Source organism: Artemia sp. Qi Xiang Cuo, chromosome 7 (genome assembly GCF_049724085.1).
Source record: "Artemia sp. Qi Xiang Cuo chromosome 7, ASM4972408v1, whole genome shotgun sequence".
NCBI lineage: Eukaryota > Metazoa > Arthropoda > Branchiopoda > Anostraca > Artemiidae > Artemia > Artemia sp. Qi Xiang Cuo.
The window spans coordinates 68,665,696-68,688,694 of record NC_142800.1 but is presented as its reverse complement, the minus strand read 5'-3'; the positions used below and the strand labels follow the sequence as shown (position 1 = coordinate 68,688,694).

The following is a 22,999-nucleotide window of genomic DNA, read 5'->3' as shown; positions in this document are numbered from 1 at the left end:
GCCTTGTGGCAAAATATAGGAGAATCCGATAGAAAGCTTCTGCGTCAGTATAATCATGGCATAGAGCCAAAATATTTTCAATAATTCTTTCCATGGAGTTAAGGGATCCTTTTGTCAAACAGTTGTCCTTTTGTCTTATTGTCTGTCTTTTCTTATTGTAAAGACAGACAATAAGACAAAGCATAGGAGTCAAAATTGGAAAGTGTATTACCCAATGTCTGTTTAACAAAAATAACTTTTTGCACAACACCTGGGGCACAATCTCAGATAATCTTTAGTTAAATTAAACAGAATCATACGAGGTCAACATAAACAAAAGAAAGATTATTTAGCCTTGGGCTATTCCCGAGAATGATATGGCAATATTTGTAAGCCATGACTCTGTGATTAAAGACTTTCAAAGAGGCAAAATCTTCATTAAAGAGTTTAAAACTTTTAGGTTTACCCCATCTAAGCAATAAATATACTTGCACATGCTTGTCATTTAATATACTAGAATACCAACAGAACTGAGAGTTAAACTATCCTAAAAATTATATATCCTATGACAAACATATCAATATATCATTTGTGTGCCTATTCTTCAGAAAATATGATTCAGAAACACAATATAGAGAAGCACTTAGACCATTTATTTTCTTTTATTTAAACCATTTTTTTTTTACCTCGTGTCTGTTTTCCAAAAGAAACGTATTCTTGATAACAATAAAAATTATTTGGGGTGGGGGTGGGGAGGGTTGGCCAGATAGTCAAGTATACAACAAGTGAAAATTGTGTCTTAGAATGAAATTATGGTCCATGAATGATTGTCCAGAAACTCTAATCAGTAAGCCTTGGTTATTTGTCTTTAGAAACTAAAATTCATAATAAATACATATATGCTTTTTTTTTTACTTTGGAAGCTCTTTTCTCGCTCATTTATTTGGTTCACTTTAAGATGGAACCCTCCTTTTTTTCAGTAGCTGTCATGCGCCCTTTCCAATTTGGGCTAAACTTACGATTTACAATTATTTCTTCTATTTATCTTTGAAATTACAACAGTGCAGGCACCACATCCTCCTTCACCACAACCAAGTTTGGTTCCACATAAGCCAACTATAAGAAATTAAATTAAGGAAAATAAACTTGTTTTGGTCAACACAATTAAAATCTAAGGTTTTTAAAACTGATAATTGTAACCTAGACACAGCTTAAATTACTACTATTAACTAACAATACACTACAGCGACAAGCCGCATGAGGCCAACATAGCTACGCATGCTCCTCTTCCATTCCAACCGATTGGATGCCTACCTCTTTTCATCTTCCCAAGAAGTTCCCATTTCCCTTAAATGTGTCCTTACGACTTCCTCCCACTCCCCACTGAGGATAACCTGCCTTCAGTCTAGCCCTAGATGGTTGGCCAAAAAGGACAATCTTTGGCAATCTGTTATCCTTCATCCACAGAACGTGCCCTAGCCATCTCAACCTTTCTCTCATTATAGCCCTAGAAATTGTGATTGAGCCACACTATTCACAGTGCCTACTGTTTAAAATACAGTCAGTCAGTTGGGCACCCAAGAAAATCCGTAGAAAATTTCTCTGGAAAACATCTAGCAAATATTCTTCTGTTTTTCAGAGCTCCCATGCTTCACAACCATATTTGACCCCTGTAATCACTTTAGCTTCCTTTATTCTAATCTTGGTTCGCTAACTTATCTTCCTATTATTCCAAACTCTTTTCAACCGTGGAAAATGAGCCTGAGCCTTGGCTATTATAGTTTTAACTCGTTCACTGCACCCACCATCCTTACTAATAATATCACCATGGTAAATGAAGCTTTGCACTTCATCAATTTTATTGTTACCCAAAGTCACCTTTTCATCTTCATTTATTCATAACCACATTAAATTAGTCTTCTTAACATTAATATTCAGACCCATTTAAACACCCTGAACTTGCACAACCTCTGAAAGCTCATTCATTTCGTCTCACAATTTCATCTAGGACGCTCAACTCATCAGCATATTCTAAGTCCAGGAAAATTTTACTTCCTCATTTGCCTCCGTGTTCCCCACGAACAATGTGTTCCAAATAATTTCCACTTTATTTCAAAACAGCTTAAAACTACCACTGGTTGTGACCATAAATTAACTTTAATCTAAATTTAATATTTCAGTTTTATTTCAAGGAGCAAAAATCTGAGTGGATATTACAAGAGATGAGCCCAAGAGACATAAGAAAATTTTTTGTTTTAAGTGTAACCATAGAAAACAAATTAATAACACTGGAAGAAACTTTAAATTCGGAATGCCCATCATATGAAAAAGAAATCCAACTTAAAAAAAGAGTTAGCAGTAAAGAAAAGTAGAAGAAAACTAAATTTTTAGAATGATTAACTAGTCAACCCAGCTTTCTTTTCTACCAGAAATATAAAAGTTGTCACCAGTCTAATTATCAAAAGGATACGCTTATTTCTCAGATAATACAACAATGTCCATTCTGGATTAGCGTCAGCCTCAACAACCTAAAAGAAAAAGACCATTGTTATAAGAAAAAATGCTGGTAAGCATCATTGAATATTTTGTAAGAGAGTAAATAGATAGTTAGAATTATTAAAAAGCATACACAGTCTTTATCTTACAACTCTGACACTTTTTGTGGGACAGGCAGAAGATCAGGATGAAGACAAAAATTAGAGCCTATAAAGTGGCTGCTAGTCTTTTCTCTTCTATACACTCGAAACTTGGCTACTGAACGCTCCTCGTCTTTATTACATGACTGTCTTTAATAAATGCTGTCTACGTAAAATCATGAGGATTCAATATTCGGACAAATATTTCAAATGTTGATACGTGTCACCGCTGCTGTAACATTAAACCCAACGCCACAATGGTCAAACCAAGCAAACTGGGATGGCTTGGCTGTGTCCAGAGAAATCCCAATGACCATATCCTCAAGCAAGACCTTCTAGCTGCTTCATTGCCAGATTTACACAGGCGACCTACGCGTTCATTGAAAAATTGGTTGGTAACTATCAAAAACTGCCTGGATTCTATTTTCAGATTTAAAAAGTTTGGCCCACAATGAGAGAGCTGCAGGTTCCAAATTGATGAAGACCTTTGAAAAGATCACGACAAACGGGAATTAACCATACGAAATCTTCAAGATGCTGGGTAATACGTCCGTATCTGGTCCCAGAGCAAGTACAAGTACAAGAAACTTCTACACTGAAATATATTCCTTTTCCTAATTTATAGGGTTTTTACGGATATTGGAAGATGCCTATTCTCTGCCAAAACAAACTGCCAATCCAGTTTTTACTTGAAGCAGATACTAAGATTGTAGGTCTAGCATGTCCATAGTGAGTTCTGGCTGTAGAAAACCAGTTTTATTGGGTTTTACAGCCGTAGATGATTTCTCTGAAAGTATTGCAGATAGAAATCTTCCGACGCCACTGTGGGACCTTATGTGTCAAGGCTAAAGGAAGTTTAGACTAGATTCGAAATTCAGTTTTGGTTTTAATTTTGTATTTTAGAAGAGGACAATAGACTTAACGGAGCGAATTTTTTTTATTGCTGTAAGAATTTTTTTCAAGATCTAATGTTGAGTTGTGTGCAATATATTGAGAAAAGATATGGAGTTTTGGACATTTCTTCAAAGTCAGAATGGCTAGTATAAATTATACTTAGAAGCAAAATGAATTTATTGTGAACTTTGAAATTTACTCTTAAGTCAAAGAAGTTAAGTTATGTAACTTTTTTGGTGAGTGTTCGTATAATTAGTATATTTTCTATTTCCTTTTTTTTCTCTTCCGTTTAATTCTTTTAATACATGCAAGTTGGTACAAAGAGTTGAAATTTTTTACTATTATTATTACTCTATGCAAAGTGTAAAACACTAATAATACATGCAACACAAAAAAGCAAGAAAAGCTAGCAAGAAAATTTTTTTTTTTGGGCCAACATTGTTATTTTCCTAGTTTTTGGCCCAGTTTTACTGTTGCTGAATTTTGCTTCTTTGTTGTTTATTTAATAAAATTAATGAATTACTTTGAAGTTATTTTCATATTGATTTCTATCCTCTAAAAATAGATTTTTGGTTACATATTACTTGAGAGACCTTTTCCAACTACTAATTAGTGTAGGTCTTTCCCTCTTTGTACTTTCACCAGCGCTGCCTTTTCTCTCAAGTAGAAGGCTCGCCATCTATATTAATAGTATTTGTAACACTGTCGATAACTTCATATAATTAAGAGGCATCTGTTTTCACTGGGAAAAATCAGAAGAGGGAAAGGAACCCCCCTCTCCAAAGCACCGAAATGTACCCACCGGTATTCAGTTACTCGAAGATTTCGGGGAATAGGTGAAGGGTTCCTGACACTTCCCTTGTTCCTGGGTTTTTTCTTTCACTATTTATTCAGCGCTCTGTGCAGATGGTGTGGACCACCGGGATGCTCGTTTATGGTTCCATTCTAAATTTTGTCCAAGACAGTATCGAAAAAGGCTTCGATCCAGATATTATAAAGGATCATATGTCTGAATTTTTTACGCTCTTCCTGGTTTCTGAAGTGTCGAGGTAAATCTTCCAGTTTTGCCATCCTGGAGAAATTCAGCATAAGAGAAATTCAGCCAAACACGCTTACAAATAGAGTCTCATATATTATTAACACTGTCACAAGGTGCGATACTGATGATATTTGTCTGCCAGTCTTTGTTATCCGTCACCGTAGTGAAGTACCAGTCATTCCCGCAGATGTTTTTAACGCGTTCAGGTGCCATTTAAACTCCTGTCTGTCTGAGTTATGCTCTTTATCCGAGTGTGTGAGAAGTCTCCTGCCTGGAACGATCGGACTTACAGTCTCAGATGCCAAATGCTGAAAGAAGCTGTTAACAAAAATAAGAAATGACTGTCAGTACCGAGAAATTGTGCTTTGTATCACTTAATATTAACAAAACCAAAGACAAGGAGCTTCTAATTGATGAGCTTCTTTATTATGATATAGTTTTTCTATAGGATAATTTTCTAACTAAAGCCAATACAAATTCTCTTAAATGATCGCCCATCCATCACACTTGTGTACGTGAAGCTAAAAAAAACTTGTGGCTGACCCCCTAGGGACCTCGCAACTTTGGTTTGTTTCTCTTAGAAGCCTTAGCTTATGCCTTCTGATTATAACTTACTGGTAATAAAGTGCGGTAATATGGCCCTCATTAATGTCTACGTGCCATGCAATCGTAAGAACATTTCTTCCGTGTCTTTTTTCGCTGTGGCCTGCCAGTGATTCAGGACACTTCTGCAAAGAGTGACTAATCAGGGATTAAACTGGATTATTGTTGGTAACACTAATGCCAATATTCTGTCCCAATCTGAAAGAAATGACCTGCTCTTTGATGCTTTGCAAAGTGGCTATCAGACAAGCTGGTAACAGCTGGTAATTGTTTAAGGTCAGCCACTTCTGCCTTAGTTCCTGTTATACGTTTTAGAATTGGCACCCGAGAGCCGTTGTGGAATATGTGCCCTGAAGTGAAAAAAGCTAAACAACGCGCGAAGTTTTGGCTACGTCTTTGGATTGTTTATGATCGGCCCAAGTCACGTGAACGTGAAGTATTCAAAATTAAACAAAACTCGAAACGTCAGTTTAGATCTCCTTTCCTTCAAGCCCACCTGAATGCTTTGGATGGCCTCTCGGATCGGGAATCTTGGTCCAATGTAATAAATACCAGTAAGTGTGTGCTTTCTACCGTTTCGATTATCCAAATTCGTGATTTTCTTGCTCGTTTTACTCACGCTTTTTCTACATTCAATTAGTCTATCCAGTCCGTGGTTTCTTCCGTAAAGAATAAAACCATTCCTTAAGTTCTTCAGCAAGCCCATATATGGTCAATATCTGGTGGTGATATTTATCGGGCTTTGAAGATGGTTAAGAAGTCCAGTTTTCTCGACATGGATGGTCGTTGTTATAATTAATTACATTTTTTTCACAAAACAAGTTTTTCAAAGAAAAGTAAAGAGCTCAATTAATCCAAGAATGAGTAAAAATAAAGTCAAATAATCTTCCATGCGTAAAACCACCTCAAATCGCTATCAATAAATAAATGAAACGCACAAGGAGCAAAAACTACAATAAATAGCCGAGTCAAGCTCAAAACCAGCAAAAATTAACATGAATAGGGCTGATATATCTCATGCTTTCTCCAGACCAGAACACCATTTGCGGTTTACTGAAAAAAAACATATGACCATGAATTGTTGGTTTAATTGAACTATTCTGATATTTATTCCTTAAAGATTTAATAATATTTTATTTATAAAAGTAAGAGAAGTGAAAACATCTTAAAGGAATTTGTTTTCAGTAAAGCGCAAATTTGGTTCTGGTCTTGAGAAGGCGTAGGCGTTATAAGCCCTACTCGTGTTAATTTTTACTCGTTTTGGCTTTGACATAGCTATCTATTGTAATTAATTAAAAAAATTCTGAAAAAGGAGTTTTTCAAAAGAAAGTAAAGACCATTTAAACTTAAGATCAGCAGATACAAATACCTGCCAAAATTCAGACTCTAAATGACCAGAAGTTTCTATTAAAGAATAAATGAAATCCAAAACGAACAGAAATTAAATAAACAATCCTAGAAAAAAAAATACAACATACATAATCATACATACATATATAAAAAAATACACAACAAAAACATACATAATCATAGCAATAGTAATAATAAAAATGAATAAATAAATCTAAATAATAAATAGATCTTAAGAGTAATGCTTAAATTTAATATGCAAATCAAGCTTAAAGGGAAAAAAAATATTTTGCTGATGAAGCATAAATGAAACCGAAAACGAACAGAAATTAAATAAAATAATTTATGTAAACAAACATACAATAGATACTAATATAAATGAATAAGTAAATATTACAAAGAGTGGAACTTAAATTGAATATGCAAATTAAGCTTGAAACAACCAAAATCACTGCAAACAAGAGTTTGGGTATCGCCTCCTTCTCTCCCTGTAAAAGTCTAAAACCTACTACGTCATTGGAGTTTTACTGAAAACGAGTTTTATTAAAAATATTTTCTTTTGTGCTTAATATTGAATATAAACATTAAAATTACAGTAAATTTTGAAATGATGAGCTTTCAGCAATTAATATCATTACACATCAAATATTCAGATTCATTTATTAGTTCTTTCTAAAATTGTTCAAGATGAATATAGTTTCACTAAAAACAAGAGTTTGGATACTGCCCCCTTCCTTAAGTGTAAAAACCTAAAGCCTACTGGGTCATTGGTGCTTCACTGAAAACGAATTTTATTACAAATATTTTCTTTTCCAGTTCTTACAGCATTGAAAATGAAAATAAAGTTACAGTGAAATAAAATCTTGAACTGATGGATCTTTCAACAATTAAAATCATTATATATCAAATATTAAATTTACTTTTGTTTATACTTTCTAAGAATGTTCAAGACACATATAGTTTTGAATTAAGCGCCAATGACGCAGTAGGTTATACTTTTAAAGTGAGAGAAGGAGGCGATACCCAAACTCTTGTTTGTAGAGATTTTTGTTCGTTTCAAGCTTGATATGTATATTCAATTTAAGTTTCACTCTTTTTAATATTTATTTATTCATTTACATTAGTATCTATTGTAGGTTTGTTTATTTAATTTCTGTTCATTTTGGGTTCCATTTATACTCCAATAGCAAAATATTTTTTTGTTTTAAGCTTGATTTGCATAATAAATTTAAGCCTTAGTCTCTTTAAGATTTATTTATTCATTCATATTATAACTTGTTGTATGTTTTTTATCTATGAATGTTTATTTCATTTCTGTTCGTTTTGGGTTTCAATTAATCTTTAATACTTATTTCTGGTCGTTTTGAGTTTGAATTTTAAAAGTATTTGTATCTGCTGATCGTAAGTTTAAAATGATTTTTTTTCGTCTTTGATTGCAAAAAGTTTCAAGCTTTTAAAGATTCCTCATTTCAAATTCAAACCTTTTTTCCAAAATCAAACATTCATCTAAGTATCAAAACTAGCATCAAAGTAACAATATCAAAGTAAAAAACAATGGGTTTGCGTCAACCTCGGAGTTTTTATTGTCTGATGTTTGAACTATTTTTAACAATATGGCTATCTCAAATTATTTACCGGATGTGTTTTGGGAAAATAGGGTGTGGGGGAGGGGGGGGGGGGGGTAATTGCCCTTTGATCTTTGCTGACTCTTTAAAAGTGAACTAGAAATTTTCATTTTCAATAAAATGAGCCCTCTCTGAAATTTATACGAGAATCCCTTCTATAAGAACCATATATGCCCCCAGGGCATAACTTACAACGCCTGTCCCCGGGCCTTGGGGGGTTGTGCCCCGGATCTTGAATATCTGATGTTTGAACTATTTTAACAAAATGGTCACCTAAAAATTTTTATCGGATATGTTTGGGGAAGAAAAGGCATGGAATGGGGGAGGGGCTAGTTGCCCCCCGATCTCTTTTGACTTTGCGAAAGTGAACTAAAAATTTTAATTTCCAATCAAATGATCCCTCTCTGAAGTTTATACGAGTATTCCTTTGATAAGAACCATATACGGCCCGAGGATATAACTTACCACACCTGCCCCCTGGCCCTTAAGGGTTGTGCCGACACCGGAGTTTTTTATTTCTGACCTTTCAAACGGTACTTGGGGGACTAACAGCCCTCCAACCTCTTTGGACTCTTAAAAATTGAACTTGAATTTTCAATTTCCATTCAAATGAGCCTTCCCTGAAGTTTATACGAGTATCTCTTCCATAAAAACCATTTGCCTCCAAGACATAACTTGCAATGCCTGCCCCCAGGCCCTGGGGGGGGGGTTGTGTCGACAATGAAATTTTTTTTATCTAGCCTTTGGACTGCTTTTAACAAAATGGCCATCTCCATATTTTTACCGGATGCATTTGAGGGAAAGATAAGTGGGGGGGGGGGGGGATATTTGCCTTCTGATCTCTTTTGACTCTTAAAAACTGAACTAGAACTTTCAATTTCCAATCAAATGAGCTCTCTCAAAAGTCTAATCGAGCATCCCTTCCATAAAAGTTATATATGCCCCCAGACATAGCTTATGACGTCTACCCTGGGCCCTGAAGGATTGTGTTGACCCTGGAGTTTTCGTTATATGATCTTTGAACCATTTTGAAAAAAATGATTTTCTCGAAGTCCTTATCGGATGGGTTTGAGGAAAATAGGGCGTGGAGGGGGAAGGTGGCTAGTTGCCTTACGATCTCATTTGATTCTTGAAAAGTGAACAAGAACTTTCAATTTACAATCAAATGAGCCATTTCCGAATTTTATACGAGCATCCCTTCCATAAGAACCATACATATCCCCAGAGCATTACTTACAACGCTTGCCCCCGGGCCCTGGGGGGTTGCGTCGACACAGGAGTTTTTTATCTGACCTTTGAACAATTTTTAACAAAATGGGTATATAAAAATTTATATTGCATAGGTTTGGGGAAAAAAGAGTGTGGGGGGGGGGGGGGAAGCTTGTTGCCCTTTGATATATTTTGCCTCTTAAAAAATGAACTAGAGCTTTCATTTTCCAATCAAATGAGTCCCCTCTGAAATTTATACGAGCCTCCCTTTCATAAGACCTATATACGCCCCCAGGATAACACTTAAAATGCCTACCCCCAGGTACCGGGGGGTTGTGTCGACACCAGAGTTTTGTTATCTAATTTTTGAACTATTTTAAAAAAAATGGCTATCTCAAAATTTGTAGCGGATGGGTTAGGAGAAAAATAGCGTGGGGGAGTTAGTTAACCTTCAATCTCTCGACTCTTAAAAAGTGAACTAGAACTTTCAATTTCGAATCAAATGAGCCATCTATGAAGTCTATACGAGTTCTTCTTTCATAAGAACCATATACGCCCCTAGGACAACACATACAACCCATACCCCCCGGGCCCTGGGGGTTATGTCGACACCGGAGTTTTTGTTATCTAATGTTTGAACTATTTTTAAAAAAATGGCTATCTCAAAATTTGTAGCAGATGGGTTTTGGGAAAAAAGGGCATGGAGGGGGGAGGCCAGTCGCCCTTCCATCTCAAGACTCTTAAAAAGTGAACTAGAACTTACAATTTTCAATCAAATGAGCCCTCTATGAGGTTTTTACGATCATCCCTTCCATAAGAACCATATATTCCCCCAAAAAACAACTTACAACACCTGCCCTCGGATCCTGGGGAGTTGTGTCGACACCGGAGTATGTGTTATATGATATTTGAACTATTTATAACAAAATGGACATCTCAAATTTTTATTGGAAGTATTTGGGAAAAAAAGACTTGGGGGGGGGGGTTACCCTCGGATCTATTTTGACTCTTAAAAAATAACCTAGAACTTTCAATTTCAAATTAAATAAGCCCTCTCTGAAGTCTATACAAGCATCCCTTTCATAAGAACCATATATGCCCCCAAGACAACGCTTACAAAACTTACCCCTCGGGCCCTGGGGGTTGTGTCGACACCGGAGTTTTTGTTATCAAATTTTTGAATTATTTTTAAAAAATGGCTATGTCAGAATTTGTAGCATATAAGTTTGGGGAAAAACGGGAGTGGGGGGGGGGTCAGTTGCCCTCTCATTTCTTGACTCTTAAAAAAATATAATCAGAATTTTGAGATAACCATTTTTCAGCGTAGCTGAAAGGTCTTCCCTTTTAATAGTCAAAAGTTATTGGAGGGGAACTAACCCCCCTCACACGCCCACCATTTCCTCAAACGCATCCAATCAAAATTTTGAGACAGCTATTTTGTTCAGCGTCGTTAAAAGTCCAGAAATTATGTCTTTGATGATGACGACCCCCCCCCCCCCTGGCCACCCTGGGGGCAAGGGTTGTAAGTTATGTCGTGAGGGCATATAAGGTCTATATAGAAAGGGTGACCGTGTAAACTTTGGATGGGGCTAATTACATTGGTAATTAAAAGTTCTAGTGTCCTTTTTAAGATTGTGAGTGATCGAGGGTGGATGCTCCCACGCCTCGTATTTTCCCGAAATGCATCTGATAGAAATTTTGAGATGGCCGTTTGTTGTCGTTAAAAATTTTGTTTTGAAACTTTTGTATGGGGAAATGGTGGGCGTTGGAGGAGGGGTTAGTTGTCCTCCATTTAATTTCGACTATTAAAAAGGACACTACTTAAAACCATGTAGTACTAGGTTAGTTATCCTCAAATACACAATTTTCGGAATTTTTAACTACGCCGAACAAAATGGCTGTCTCAAAATTTGATTATATTTTGTTGGGGTAATGTGGGCGGGGAGGGTGTTTAGGTGCCCTCCAATCACTTTCGACTATTAAAAGGCGCAATGTTCATTTTAATTTTCTATCGTATGAGCCCTTTTCGGAGTTTATACGACAACTCCTTCGATACGAAGTGGCCTGGTTTAAAACCAAAAAAGAAAATAATAAATAAATAATACATTGTGCCCTGCCCACATCGGTCTTTACTTAGGCAGCACCACGAAGTGTCCATTATTGGTAACACGCATTCAGCTCTTATTCCAGATGTGTTTAGATAAGTCGTTAATTCCAGATAATTTTCTTTCGGGGGTCGTAACATCGATTTTGAAAAAGGAAAAGCTGCAGATCAGGGTTCCAGTTATCAACCAATTACAGTGTCTTCCTTCATGAACAAGTTATTTGAGTATGCCGTCTTGCTTGAAATTTTGACTAAATATCATTTTCTAATTATCACGGTGGGTTCATAGGGGTTTTTAGTTGTTCTCATGTCCATCATATACTTGGTCCGTTGCTTGGTTGGGCCAAAGGCAAAAAAGGTCACTTTACTTTTGCTCAGTTGATATTTCGGGCACTTTTGATAATGTCGTACATTAGCAAACACTTCATTGCTTAATTAAGCAGGAGTCAATTTGTCCGTCGTAAAAGTTCTCCAATGTTGGTATTTTGATTCGTTTGTTCGGTTGAAATAGATGTCCGATATATCTGAGCCTATCACAGTAAAGAAGGGAGTCTTGCAAGGTGGTGTGCTGTCTCCATATATTTTTGAAACTGTTTTTGCAGATTGCTTATGAATGTTGTCTCCTGTTGTGGTTATAAAAAATGCTGGTGTCAGTCATATTGGTTATACTGCAGACGTACTATTAGTTACCCATACTAGGTCGGGCCTCATCTAAGAATATACATAATCTGATTCATGGTTTTGGGCAATGTTGGACATTCTGTAAATAGTTCTAAATGCAAGCATCTTTGTTTTCATATTTCTAACCCTGCTTTTCCTTTACATCTGGGTACAACGCTACTCGAGTGTGTTTCAAATATGAAATGGCTTGGTATTGCGGAATACCAAGCCAAGAAGGGTAACTGACCTTCTTCAGTTAAGCAGAAGTTATTTTAAATATTATAAATTCTTATTATATTTTCCAAGATTGTGTAGAAACAGCAAGATTATTTCTTGTTTTTGACTTTCCGATCCGGTAGTGCTGCTTGCCGACATCGCTAAGGATCTGAGGGCTAATGCTCCGAAAAAGATGTGTGCCAGTGATTCTATCAGTTATTTTTTCCCCGATTTGTAATTCAGTGGACCTTGCTATGTTATTTGTGTTATGTTTTCGTTTGTATTTCCTTTCGGGCTATATTATTTTTTTTCTTTACTCCATATTTATTTTTGTGTTATTGAGGGTTATATATAAACTTACTTACTTACTTACTTTCCTAAGGTAAGCGTTCTAAGGTAGGCGTTAGGAGGTAATTGTTTTGTTTGTGATTGGAAATCAGGTGAAATTTAAGTGCAAAAAAACAAGGGCCTGCACTGGATAATGTTTATTTTGTTGTATAGATCTCCTTGCCTGCCTAAATTTTGATCTGGGTTCTTTTATGACACAGATAATAGATTCCTCCCGTGGGAAGGGCTAGTCTCCCTCCTGTCATTTTTGACTCTTAAAAAGGGCACTAGAACGTCCAATTTCCAATAGAATGAGCCCCCTCCGAAGTTTATATGACCACCCCTTCCATATGAGGCCTCTGAGAAAAAATTATAAATAATAAGACATGGAAGCCTCATGGTCTTTGCTATAGGCGTTGCCTCTGATTCTCAAGATTCCTTTCCTTTTCTTTTACATGAACTTGATTTTACCAAACTCATGTAAAACCTTTCGATCTCTCTGTTATATATATGTCAGATAAAATTCTCTGGATTCTTCACACGTTGTTTGTCAAACTTAAGGCTCTCGCCCCTGGGATTTTCTAGTTATGCTGTTTCCAGACAGTATGTGAGTGAAAATCTGTAAATGATACCAAGTAGGACACCAGGGATTACTTGACACAATACGGGCGTTGACGGGGAATCAGGCTACTTTTAGGTCAGTTTTGGCCCTTAAAAGGCTACTACAACCAAAATCTCCAATCAAACGACCCCTCTTTTTTATTTTCTTTCATCATCCCTTCTATAAACGGGAAAAAGCGAATGCTGCTTACTAGATAAGCGAAATTAGGTTGATAATGAATAAGTTAACGTCCAAATATAGAGTAAAGAATTTACTAAGAGATTTAACGCATTTCGATGAATACAAGGCTTATCCGAAGTCATTTTCAGACGAACGGGCCTTAAAAGGTGAAGTTACTTTTCAATGTTAAAGTAATTTTATTGGTAAATATTAACAAATTTTGTATGAGCCTCATTAACTTACCCATTTAATTATTTTATAACCAGTTATCTATTTACTGATTTCACTTATCATTAACATTTCTCTTAATTGGATCCGAAACAAAAAATGATATAAAATTTACTTTTTTCCCATTAACATAGAAAATTAGTGCGCTGAGGAACTCTTTTGCGTCCATATTTACATGGCCAGAACCGCTGTTTTCTTCGGTTATATTAAGAACCATCTCTTCGTATTATTCCTGGAAAAAAATGTAATAAATATATACAATAGAGCAGAAATCAAGAATGTTTTTTTTTACCTAATAAAAAATGTTGCGCAGTCAAAACATATAGAGTACTTGAAACGACTTTTTTAATTACTATATTATTAATTATTACTACATTTTTAATTACTAATTTATTTTTGCTCTTCCTAGTCTTTAATATGGCTTTTCACTTTCTTTTAAGTCAGCTAAAGCAACTAAGGCGAAGCAAATCTTTGAAGCCACGGTTAGAAATGGTTATCACGTCTAAGTAATTTTTTTTCTCAAGGTCTATTTTCAAAATGTTTTTCATAACTTGAAATCCAAATGGTTGCGCAACAATATTGTCAAGACATGAAGGATTCAACGCATTAATATACCATAGCAATAAAGAAATAAATAAGAAAGGAAACAATGCAGTTCAAAGAGAGTAATTATTATTGCCCATTGATAAACTGGGCAAACACATAGCCGAGCATACGACAAAAACAAATTTGCCTAATTCTTGGAAACAAACAATATTTACTCTTGTGGTATTTGAAAAAAGAAATCTTACTCGTTTTTTGAATGATTAAATAAAAAAACTAGTTCTTTATACTGAAAGTAACGAGTAACATTAAAAGTCAAAACAAACATAAATTATTCCGTATATGAAGGGTTTGCCCCCTCCTCAACATCTTGCTCTTCAAGCTACCATTTTTAGCACTTTTAGAAAAGCTTCCTATTCTAATTAGACGGCCCTTATGTTTCAGACGTCGTTCTTAGGAAATTGGGACAAACAGTCAAACTTTAGCGTAAGGAGCAAGGTATTAATGAGGCAGGCAACCCCTTCACATACGCAATATTTTCTGTGCGGTTTGCGTTCTAATGCTACTCCTTACTTTCTGTTGAAAACTTGTTTTTTTTTAATTTCTGATCGAATGAATCTTATATATTTAGAATTAGCATAATAATCCAATTTTTTTGTTGTATTAATTAATACCAAACTTCGTTTTATAGAATTTCAGTCACTATTGAGCCGTGTTGCTCCTTACTTACTGTTCATTATCAATAACTATTTAAAAACTTAATTGAGTACGAATTTTCCAGCCATAAACAATTTTATTGCATCAGTATAGTAGTATTTTAGACAGAGAAAGCGAGAAAGCAAGATTTTTTTTCAAATGAAAGTTAAGAGTGTCACTAAAACTTAAAAGGAAGAGAAACCTTTTTATAGTCACGAGGGATGGCCCTTGTAACAGTAGTAAGGGGATAATCACTTCCACAGCATCCCTAGCCGATTCCCATAGGATTTCCACAACATGCCCCGTTGCGTAACAACATCCCTAGCAGATTCCCATAGGATTTGCAACGCCCATTGCAGATTCTCATAGGATTTCTACGACAACATTGTTACGTGTCCCATGTTTCCACAACATGTCCTGTTACGTCAAGACATCCCTTCCAGTTTCCCATAGCTTTCCATGGCATGCCCTATTAAGTCATAAGACACACCCTTGTTTCCGTGACCAGTCTAATACGGATGACGCAATCTTGTTTTAGTATTAGAAGGAAACAGGTGGCAGATTTCCCATGACATCCAGGTGTTATCAATTTTTGTACATGATGCAGATGTTTAGTAGCATGGATGACGTGATCGTGTGACATGTAATATCATGAGGAATTCTAACTTACGTAATTGGGATTAAGGGTGATGCTATCGTATGGTGATTTATCGAAAATAACTTAATGACGGCACACACGTGGGTGTTGAGTAATGACAGCGTGCATGTTGCGTAATGAAAGCGCACATTTGGATATTATAAAGAAACGGCGCACACTTGCGTCTTATGTAATGACAGCATACACACGGGGGTTACTTAACGACAGCCCACATCTTACGTAATGACAGCGCACACAACGCCATCACATAATACTTTTTTAAAATTTTATTTTTCGTCGAGATGTTCAAGGCGTTTATTTTTTGTTCTTTCTTTCAAAACATTTTTTTCTTTCTTTCAAGGCTTTTTCCTATCTTTCAAGACGTTTTTTCTTTCAAAGCGTTTTTTTCTTTAAATCTTATGTAAGGGGGAAAGTCTACGGGGAATGTATTCCCACGCGGAACGTTTGTTCAAAGTCCATGAGGAAATCCCCCCCACTTTTAATTGAGGAGGACACATACGCGGATTGTTACATTATACTTTTTATTTCTTTTAGAGCATATTTTTCTCAAAGGATCATTGTATTCAAACGATTTTTGTCCCCGTTATGACTCGAAAGATCAATTTCTAGCCAATTGAACAACGCCCCACACGCCAGGCCCAGCAGCTTATTTCCAATATCTTGTTCCGGCTATTATATTCTAGAAATAACCTATTGAACGAAAGTATGGTTCCCATTTTCACGCACTGTTTCAAGCGCATCCCTGTTTAAAGTGCATGCCCTGTTTCCGTGACCATCTGTTACGGCTATGTTTACCTATGTATTATGGATGACGAAATTGGTTTTCGAGAAAATACATGAATTCTGGAAGCCTCATGGCAAGAGTCCCGTGACACCATGGGAGACATACCAATGTTTCAATGACCAGGAGTTACGTCAATATTTACATTTTGGCAAGACACATCCTCGAATTTGAAAAGGACCCCTAGTTATGGTTTTTGATTTTTCATTGAGTAAATTTTTGGGCATTGAAGATTCTTCCTAAACAAGGAATCAAAAAAGACACATGGCTTTGCATACACAAATTTTCTTATAAAAAAAATTTACAACATTTAAACACAGAAAAAGCAGTTAAAAACACGACAAATGGGAAAAAAATCATGCGTGAGTAGAAGAAAGGTGTGGGTCCTAGCAGGCAATTCCAGGGAGGGAAGGTTGATATTTGAACAAAATTTTTAGACTCTATTTTATAATTTTGAAGGCTTTTAATGCATCATTTCTTTGATTGCATGTTAGATTTTCAGTCCCCCCGCCACGAAAAAAATTCTCTTAACACCTCCACCTTAACTTTTAAAATGTGCAAAAAAAATAATAATGTTTTGCTTGCTAGAATGACGTGTTTCCTACACCTGCGATATTGGAAGTACAGGAAGGGGTAATCTATTTCCAGGAATGGTTGGGAAACGATCTAGAGGACTTAGTGTTTTAAACGAAGAGAATTAAAATCGGTTATAAATCCCAAATCTAGTTAAAAAAAACTTTGAAACTGGCCTCTGAAGTTGGAGTTTTAGTAATTTTTGCTGATTAGAGTCGGAGTTGGATTCAGCATTTTGAAAATATCTGGAGTCGGAGTCTAAATTGGTTATAAAATACAAATCTAGCTACAAAAACTTTAAAAACTGGCCTCTGAAGTTGGAGTTTTAGTAATTTTTTGCTGAATAGAGTCCAAGTTAGTCACCATATTGAAAATGTCGAGAGTTAGAGTCGAAATCCGTTATAAATTACAAATCTAGTTAAAAGAACCTTTAAAGCAGGGCTTTAAAGTTGGAGTTTTAGTAATTTTTTGCAGAATGGAGTAGGGGTTGGAGTTGCACTTTGAAAATGTCTGGAGTTAGAGTCGAAATCGGTTATAAATTACAAATCTAGTTAAAAGAAACTCTAAAAAAGGACTCTGAAATAAGATTTTTAGTAATTTTTTTGCTAAAGGCATCAGAGTTAGAGTTCACTTCAGGGCTCTGAAGTTGGAGTTTTATTAATTATTAATGTTGAACGGAGAATTAGAGTCAAAATCGGTTATAAATTTCAAATCTAGTTGAAATAACCGTTAAAACAGGGCTCTGAAGTTGGAGTTTTAGTGATTTTTTCTGGTGAATGGAGTCGGAGTTGGAGTTGGTAAATTGAAAATGCCCGCAGTTGGAGTCAAAATTGGTTATAAATTAAAAGTCTAGTTAAAAGAACCTTTAAAACTGGGCTCTAAAGTTGGAGTTTTAGTATTTTTTTTCTAAAATATCCACAGTTGGAGTCGAAATCGGTTATAAATTACAAGTATAGTTAAAAGAGTCTTTAAAATAGGACTCTCGAGTTAGATTTTTAGTAATTTTGTTTGCTGAATGGAGTCGGAGTTTGAGTCGGCAAATTGAAAATGTCTGGAGCTAGAATCGAAATCGGTTGTAAATTACAAATATAGTGAAAATAACCTTTAAAACAGGGTTCTGAAGTTGGAGTCTTATTTATTTTTTCTGGTGTATGGAGTCGGAGTTGGAGTTGGTATATTGAAAATATCCTCAGTTGGAGTTATAATCGGTTATAAATTACAAGTCTAGTTAAATGAACTTTTAAAACAAGACTGTCAAGTTAGAGTTTTAGTTTTTTTTGCGGAATGCAGTCGGAGTTTGAGTCTGAATATTGAAAATGACTGGAGCTGGAGTAAAAATTGGTTATAAATTACAAATCTCGTTGAGAGAACCTTTAAAACAGGGCTCTGAGGTTAGAGTTTTAGTTATTTTTTGCTGAATGGAGTCGGAGTTGGAGTCCGACTCCATTCATATTGAAAATGTCTGGAGCTATGGAACCTTTTGCAAGTTGATTTTTCTCATCGTGAAATTTTGTCAAATCACGAAATTGATTTTCTTCACAGAGGTTTTAGTCTACTGATCTATGTTTGTGGAACTTGTTGAGTGCTGATTTTTGTACGCGAAACTCGTGAAACATGTTGAATGCTTATTATTGTTCGTGAAACTCGTTGCACTTCGGTTTGAAACGTATGAACTAGGATATTTTTGTAGCGTTGTGTCGTGGTTATATCTTGTCAGTGTTACCTCTGTTAATGTTTTAAAGTGCATTTTGGATTTTTTTGGGTTTGAAACATATGACTTAGAATATTTTTCTAGTGTTGTGTCGTGGCTTATTTTGTCAGTATTACCTCAGTTGATGTTTCAAAGTGCATTTTTTCTTTTGAAATGTATGATTTAGGATATTTTTTTAGTATTGCGTCGTGGTTCATCTTGTCAGAGTTTCAAATATTGATATTTCAAAGTGCACTTAGAAAGTTTTCATTCAAAACGTATGGCTTATGATTTTTTTGTAGCGTTGTGTCGTGGCTTACTTTACCAGTGTTACCTATGTTGTCGTTTCAAAGTGTATTTTGGATTTTTTTTTCTTTTGAGACGTATAACTTGGGATATTTTTCTAGTGCTATGTCGCATTTTGCCTTGTCAGTGTTATCTCTGTTGATTTTTCAAAGTGCATTTGGAATTTTTTCGTTTTGAAAAGTATGACTCAGAATATTTTTGTAGTATTGCGTTGTGGTTTATCTTGTCAGTGTTACCTCTGCTGATTTTTCAAAGTTTATTTAGATATCTTTTAATTTGAAACGTATGACTTAGGATATTTTTGAAGTGTCGTGTCGTGGCTTACCCTGTCAATGTTACCTCTGTTGATTTTTCAAAGTGTGTTTTGGAAATTGTTTCGTTTGAAACATATGAATTAGGTAATTTTTCTATTGTTTTATCGTGTTTTATCTTGTCAGTGTTCACTCTGTTGATGAATCAAGGTGTATATTGGATTTTTTGCTTGAAACGAAATGACTTGGGATATTTTTGTGGTATTCTATCGTTATTAATTTGTCTGTGTTACCTCTATTGATGTTTAAAAGTGCATTTTGAATTATCTTTATAACGTATGACTTAGGATATTTTTATAGTGCTGCATCGTGGTTTATCTTGTCAGTGTTACCTCTGTTGATGTTTCAAAGTGCATTTAGATATTTTTTTGAAACGTATGACTTGGAATATTTTTGAAGTGTTGTGTCATGGCTTATCCTTTCAACGTTACCTCTGTTGATTTTTCAAAGTGCATTTTGGAATTTTTTCCGTTTGAAACATAGGACTTAGGATATTTTTGTAGTGCTGTGTCTTGGCTTACCTTTTCAGTGTTAACTCTGTTGATGTTTCAAAGTGCATTTTGGAATTTTTTCGCTAGAAACGTACAACTTAGGATATTTTTCTAGTGCTGTGTCGTGGTTTATCTTGTCATTGTTACCTTCCCTTAGACCTTAGATCCTCCTCTGCCTTCAGAGGCACCCAGGGCATCAAGAAGAAGCCACCAATCTTCCCACTGGTTTGCTGTTGCAAATATGTCCTCCCACTGAGGTTGGATTGATGTGTACAGGTTACGGAGATCTGTCTGGTACGTTTGACGCAGGGTGTTTCTGGGTCCGCCCCTGTGGCGTGGACCCGATGGCTGCCAATGAAGCGCTGCAGTTGGTAGTTGGAGATTGTCCATACGTAGTATGTGGCCAAGGTATCTCCATCGGCAGACTCTTATGATGTTTGTCATAAGAGGCTGGCCAGTCTTGTTATGGATGTATTGGTTTGTTATTCTCTGCTGCCAATGGATGCTGAGAATTCTTCTGAGACATGTGTTTTCGAAAGCAAGTATTCTTCTTTCTTGTTCCTGGTTCATGTGTCAGGCTTCGGCTGGGTAAAGCAGCACTGGCATAACATTGCTATTGAAGAGTCGTAACTTTAGCCGTATAGAGAAGCTTTAGGACCGCCATACTTTCTGTAATCTATTGAAGACCCCATTGGCTTGGCATATTCTTGTGAGCACTTCTTTTGTGGTTGATCCGGTACTTTCTATTATACTTCGCAAGTATTTAAAATTGACGACTTGCTTCATGTGTTGGTCTCCGCAAGTGATGCTCAGGGGAGAATCTGTGGTAGCCATGCATTTTATTTTCTGATTATTTATTTTCAGGCCGACAGGGCGACCTCTCTCCCTCACTTTTTTCAAGGAGTTCTTGGAGTCTTTGCTTGCATGATTTTAGGACGGTGATGTTGTCAGCAAAGTCTACATCACTGCGGCGTGTTCCTGGATTCAGCTGGATTCCGTCTGTGCTTGTACTTCGTAGTATATAATCAATGACGATTACGAGAGGTAGCGGTGACAAGACGCAACCTAGCTTAACTCCTGACAGAATGCGGAAGAAACAAATTTGGCCATCTGGTGTCCTTACACAGCACTCGCTATCTTCATAAAACGCAACAATCAGTGAAATTATCTTTTCAGGGATTCCGTAATGCAGTAGGATCTTCCACAGACTTTGGCAGTCTACTGAGTCAAATGCCTTCTCAACATCGATAAATATCATATAGATTTTGGAGCAACATTCTCTGCTTTCTTCCGTCAGTAGTCATAGGGTAAATATCAAGTCTGCACATGAACGGTTCGGTCTGAATCTCTGTTGCTCGTCGCGAAGGTGTCTGTCGAGCTGCGAGCTGATTCCCTGCAGTAAAATATGCGTAAGCGATTTGCTAGGTATGGAAAGCCTGCAGATTCCTCGCCAGTTGTCTGGGAAGGACGCATCGACTTTCTTAAAGATCATCACAAGCGTGCTGCTTTTCCAAGCCGAAGGTATTTTGGCGGTCGTCCAGATTACTGCGAACAACGCTGTCCAGAACTTGAGGCAGGTCATAACAGTCACTTTGATCATTTCTGTGGATATCCTGTCTTCGCCAGGCGACTTCCCATTTTTTGCTTCTTTGCTGCTGCTATAATTTAAGTGGATGACGGTGGATCCGTGCTTATATCTAAGGAAAACAATGTTGTGGCTGGGATCTATTGGGGATCCTCTGGTGGAGGTCTATTCAACAGCTTCTCGAATTGACTTGCCCAAACTTCGTTTACGTCAGACTGCTGTGTTATCAGGATGCCTGAGGGGTCTGTTGCTGGTCCATGTTGAATAGAGGATTTCTTTCCAATAATCTCATTAGTAATTTTATAGACGGCTCTTGAATCACCTCTCTCCGCTGCCTCTTCTGCCTGCGCTGCTTTTCGCTCCAGAAGGTTTCTCTGGTCTTTTCTGGCACTCTTCTTTACCTGTTTATCCGCGGCTCTGTATTCATCGTTTCTGAGGATTTGTTGGTCAGGGGTTTGTCTTTAAATAAGTGATGCTTTTACTCTTTTTCTTGTCTCTATGAGTTCCCATGTTTGGTCAGATAGCCACTGGTCTTTTGGTACCCAATGGTGGCTTTCGCGGTATCTTGAACAAAAAACCTTGTGCTTTCCCAGTATTGATTGCTATCAGCATCATCTAGTAAAGAAAAGGCTTCAAATCTATTTCGCATCTCTAGTTTAAAGGCTTGGTTGAATTCTCTCAACCTCAGTTTTCCGAGTCAAAGACTGGGTTTAAGGCAGCCTTATTTGCGTTTCTATTTCTTTTCAATTCGAGGCGGATTTTTGCTGCCATCAGATTATGATCTGAGCCAACGTCAGTTCCTCTATATCCTCTTATATCAAGTAGGCTTGATCACCACTTCCTGCCCCAAAGACAAAGGTCAATCTGATTTCGGGTGTGGCCATGGGGAGATATCCAAGAATATTTGTGTACATCCCGATGAGAAAATAGGGTACCTCCGATTACTAGGTCGTTAAGGAGCGCGAAGTCGAGTAATTAAGTAATTCTTCGTATTCATTTTGCTGGCCCAGGCCATGCTCGCCGAGAACATCTGGGGAAAACGATCGGTCGTTCCCTACTTTCGCGTTAAAGTCTCCTAGAAAACATGCCATGTCATGCCGTGGTATGTCGTTTGCCATGGAGTTGAGAGCTCTGTAAAATTCGTCTTTTGCTTCGTCGGTGGCGTCATTGGTGGGTGCGTAGCATACTATACTGACAGTTTCACATGCGCGCCGAAGTAGCGGGCTTTCAGGATTCTAGGTGACACCGGTGTCCACTGTAGTAGAGCTTGGGAAGTCTGTTTTGTCATCATTAGGGCTACTCCGTATTTACGTTTTTTCCGCGATCCACTGTGTATAATGGTCACATCTCCATCCAGTTTATTTGATCCAGATCCTAGCCATCGAACTTCTGACAGAGCCAGAAGGTCGAGGTGGTAATCTTCTAATTATCTTAGTAATTGTTCAGTCTTGGTTGATTTTTCAAAGTGCATTTTGGAATTTTTTCGTTTTGAAAAGGAAGACTCAGAATATTTTTGTAGTATTTCGTCGTGCTTTGTCTTGTCAATGTTACCTCTGTTGACGTTTCAAAGTGTATTTAGATATTTTTTAATTTGAAATGTATAACTTAGGATATTTTTGAAGTGTTATGTCGTGGCTTACCTTGTCAATGGACTTTCGTTAATTTTTCAAATTGTAGTTTGGAATTGGTTTCGTTTGAAACATACCAAGTTAGG

At 36.6% G+C, this 22,999-nt stretch overlaps 1 protein-coding gene across 3 annotated transcripts in view; it reads right to left on the bottom strand.

The window, feature by feature from the left end:
* Positions 1-22,999, bottom strand: part of LOC148950636 (xanthine dehydrogenase/oxidase-like) — a 354,380-nt gene that overhangs the window by 306,865 nt on the left and 24,516 nt on the right. For all 3 annotated transcript variants that reach the window (XM_089092523.1, XM_089092525.1, XM_089092524.1), the window contains exons 2-4: positions 13,767-13,883; positions 2,450-2,507; positions 999-1,095 (exon numbers count right to left, since the gene is read on the bottom strand). In XM_089092523.1, coding sequence (XP_088948649.1) covers positions 999-1,095; positions 2,450-2,507; positions 13,767-13,868 — 257 coding nt within the window. In that variant the 5' untranslated portion in view covers positions 13,869-13,883. The remainder of the gene's footprint in view (positions 1-998; positions 1,096-2,449; positions 2,508-13,766; positions 13,884-22,999) is intronic.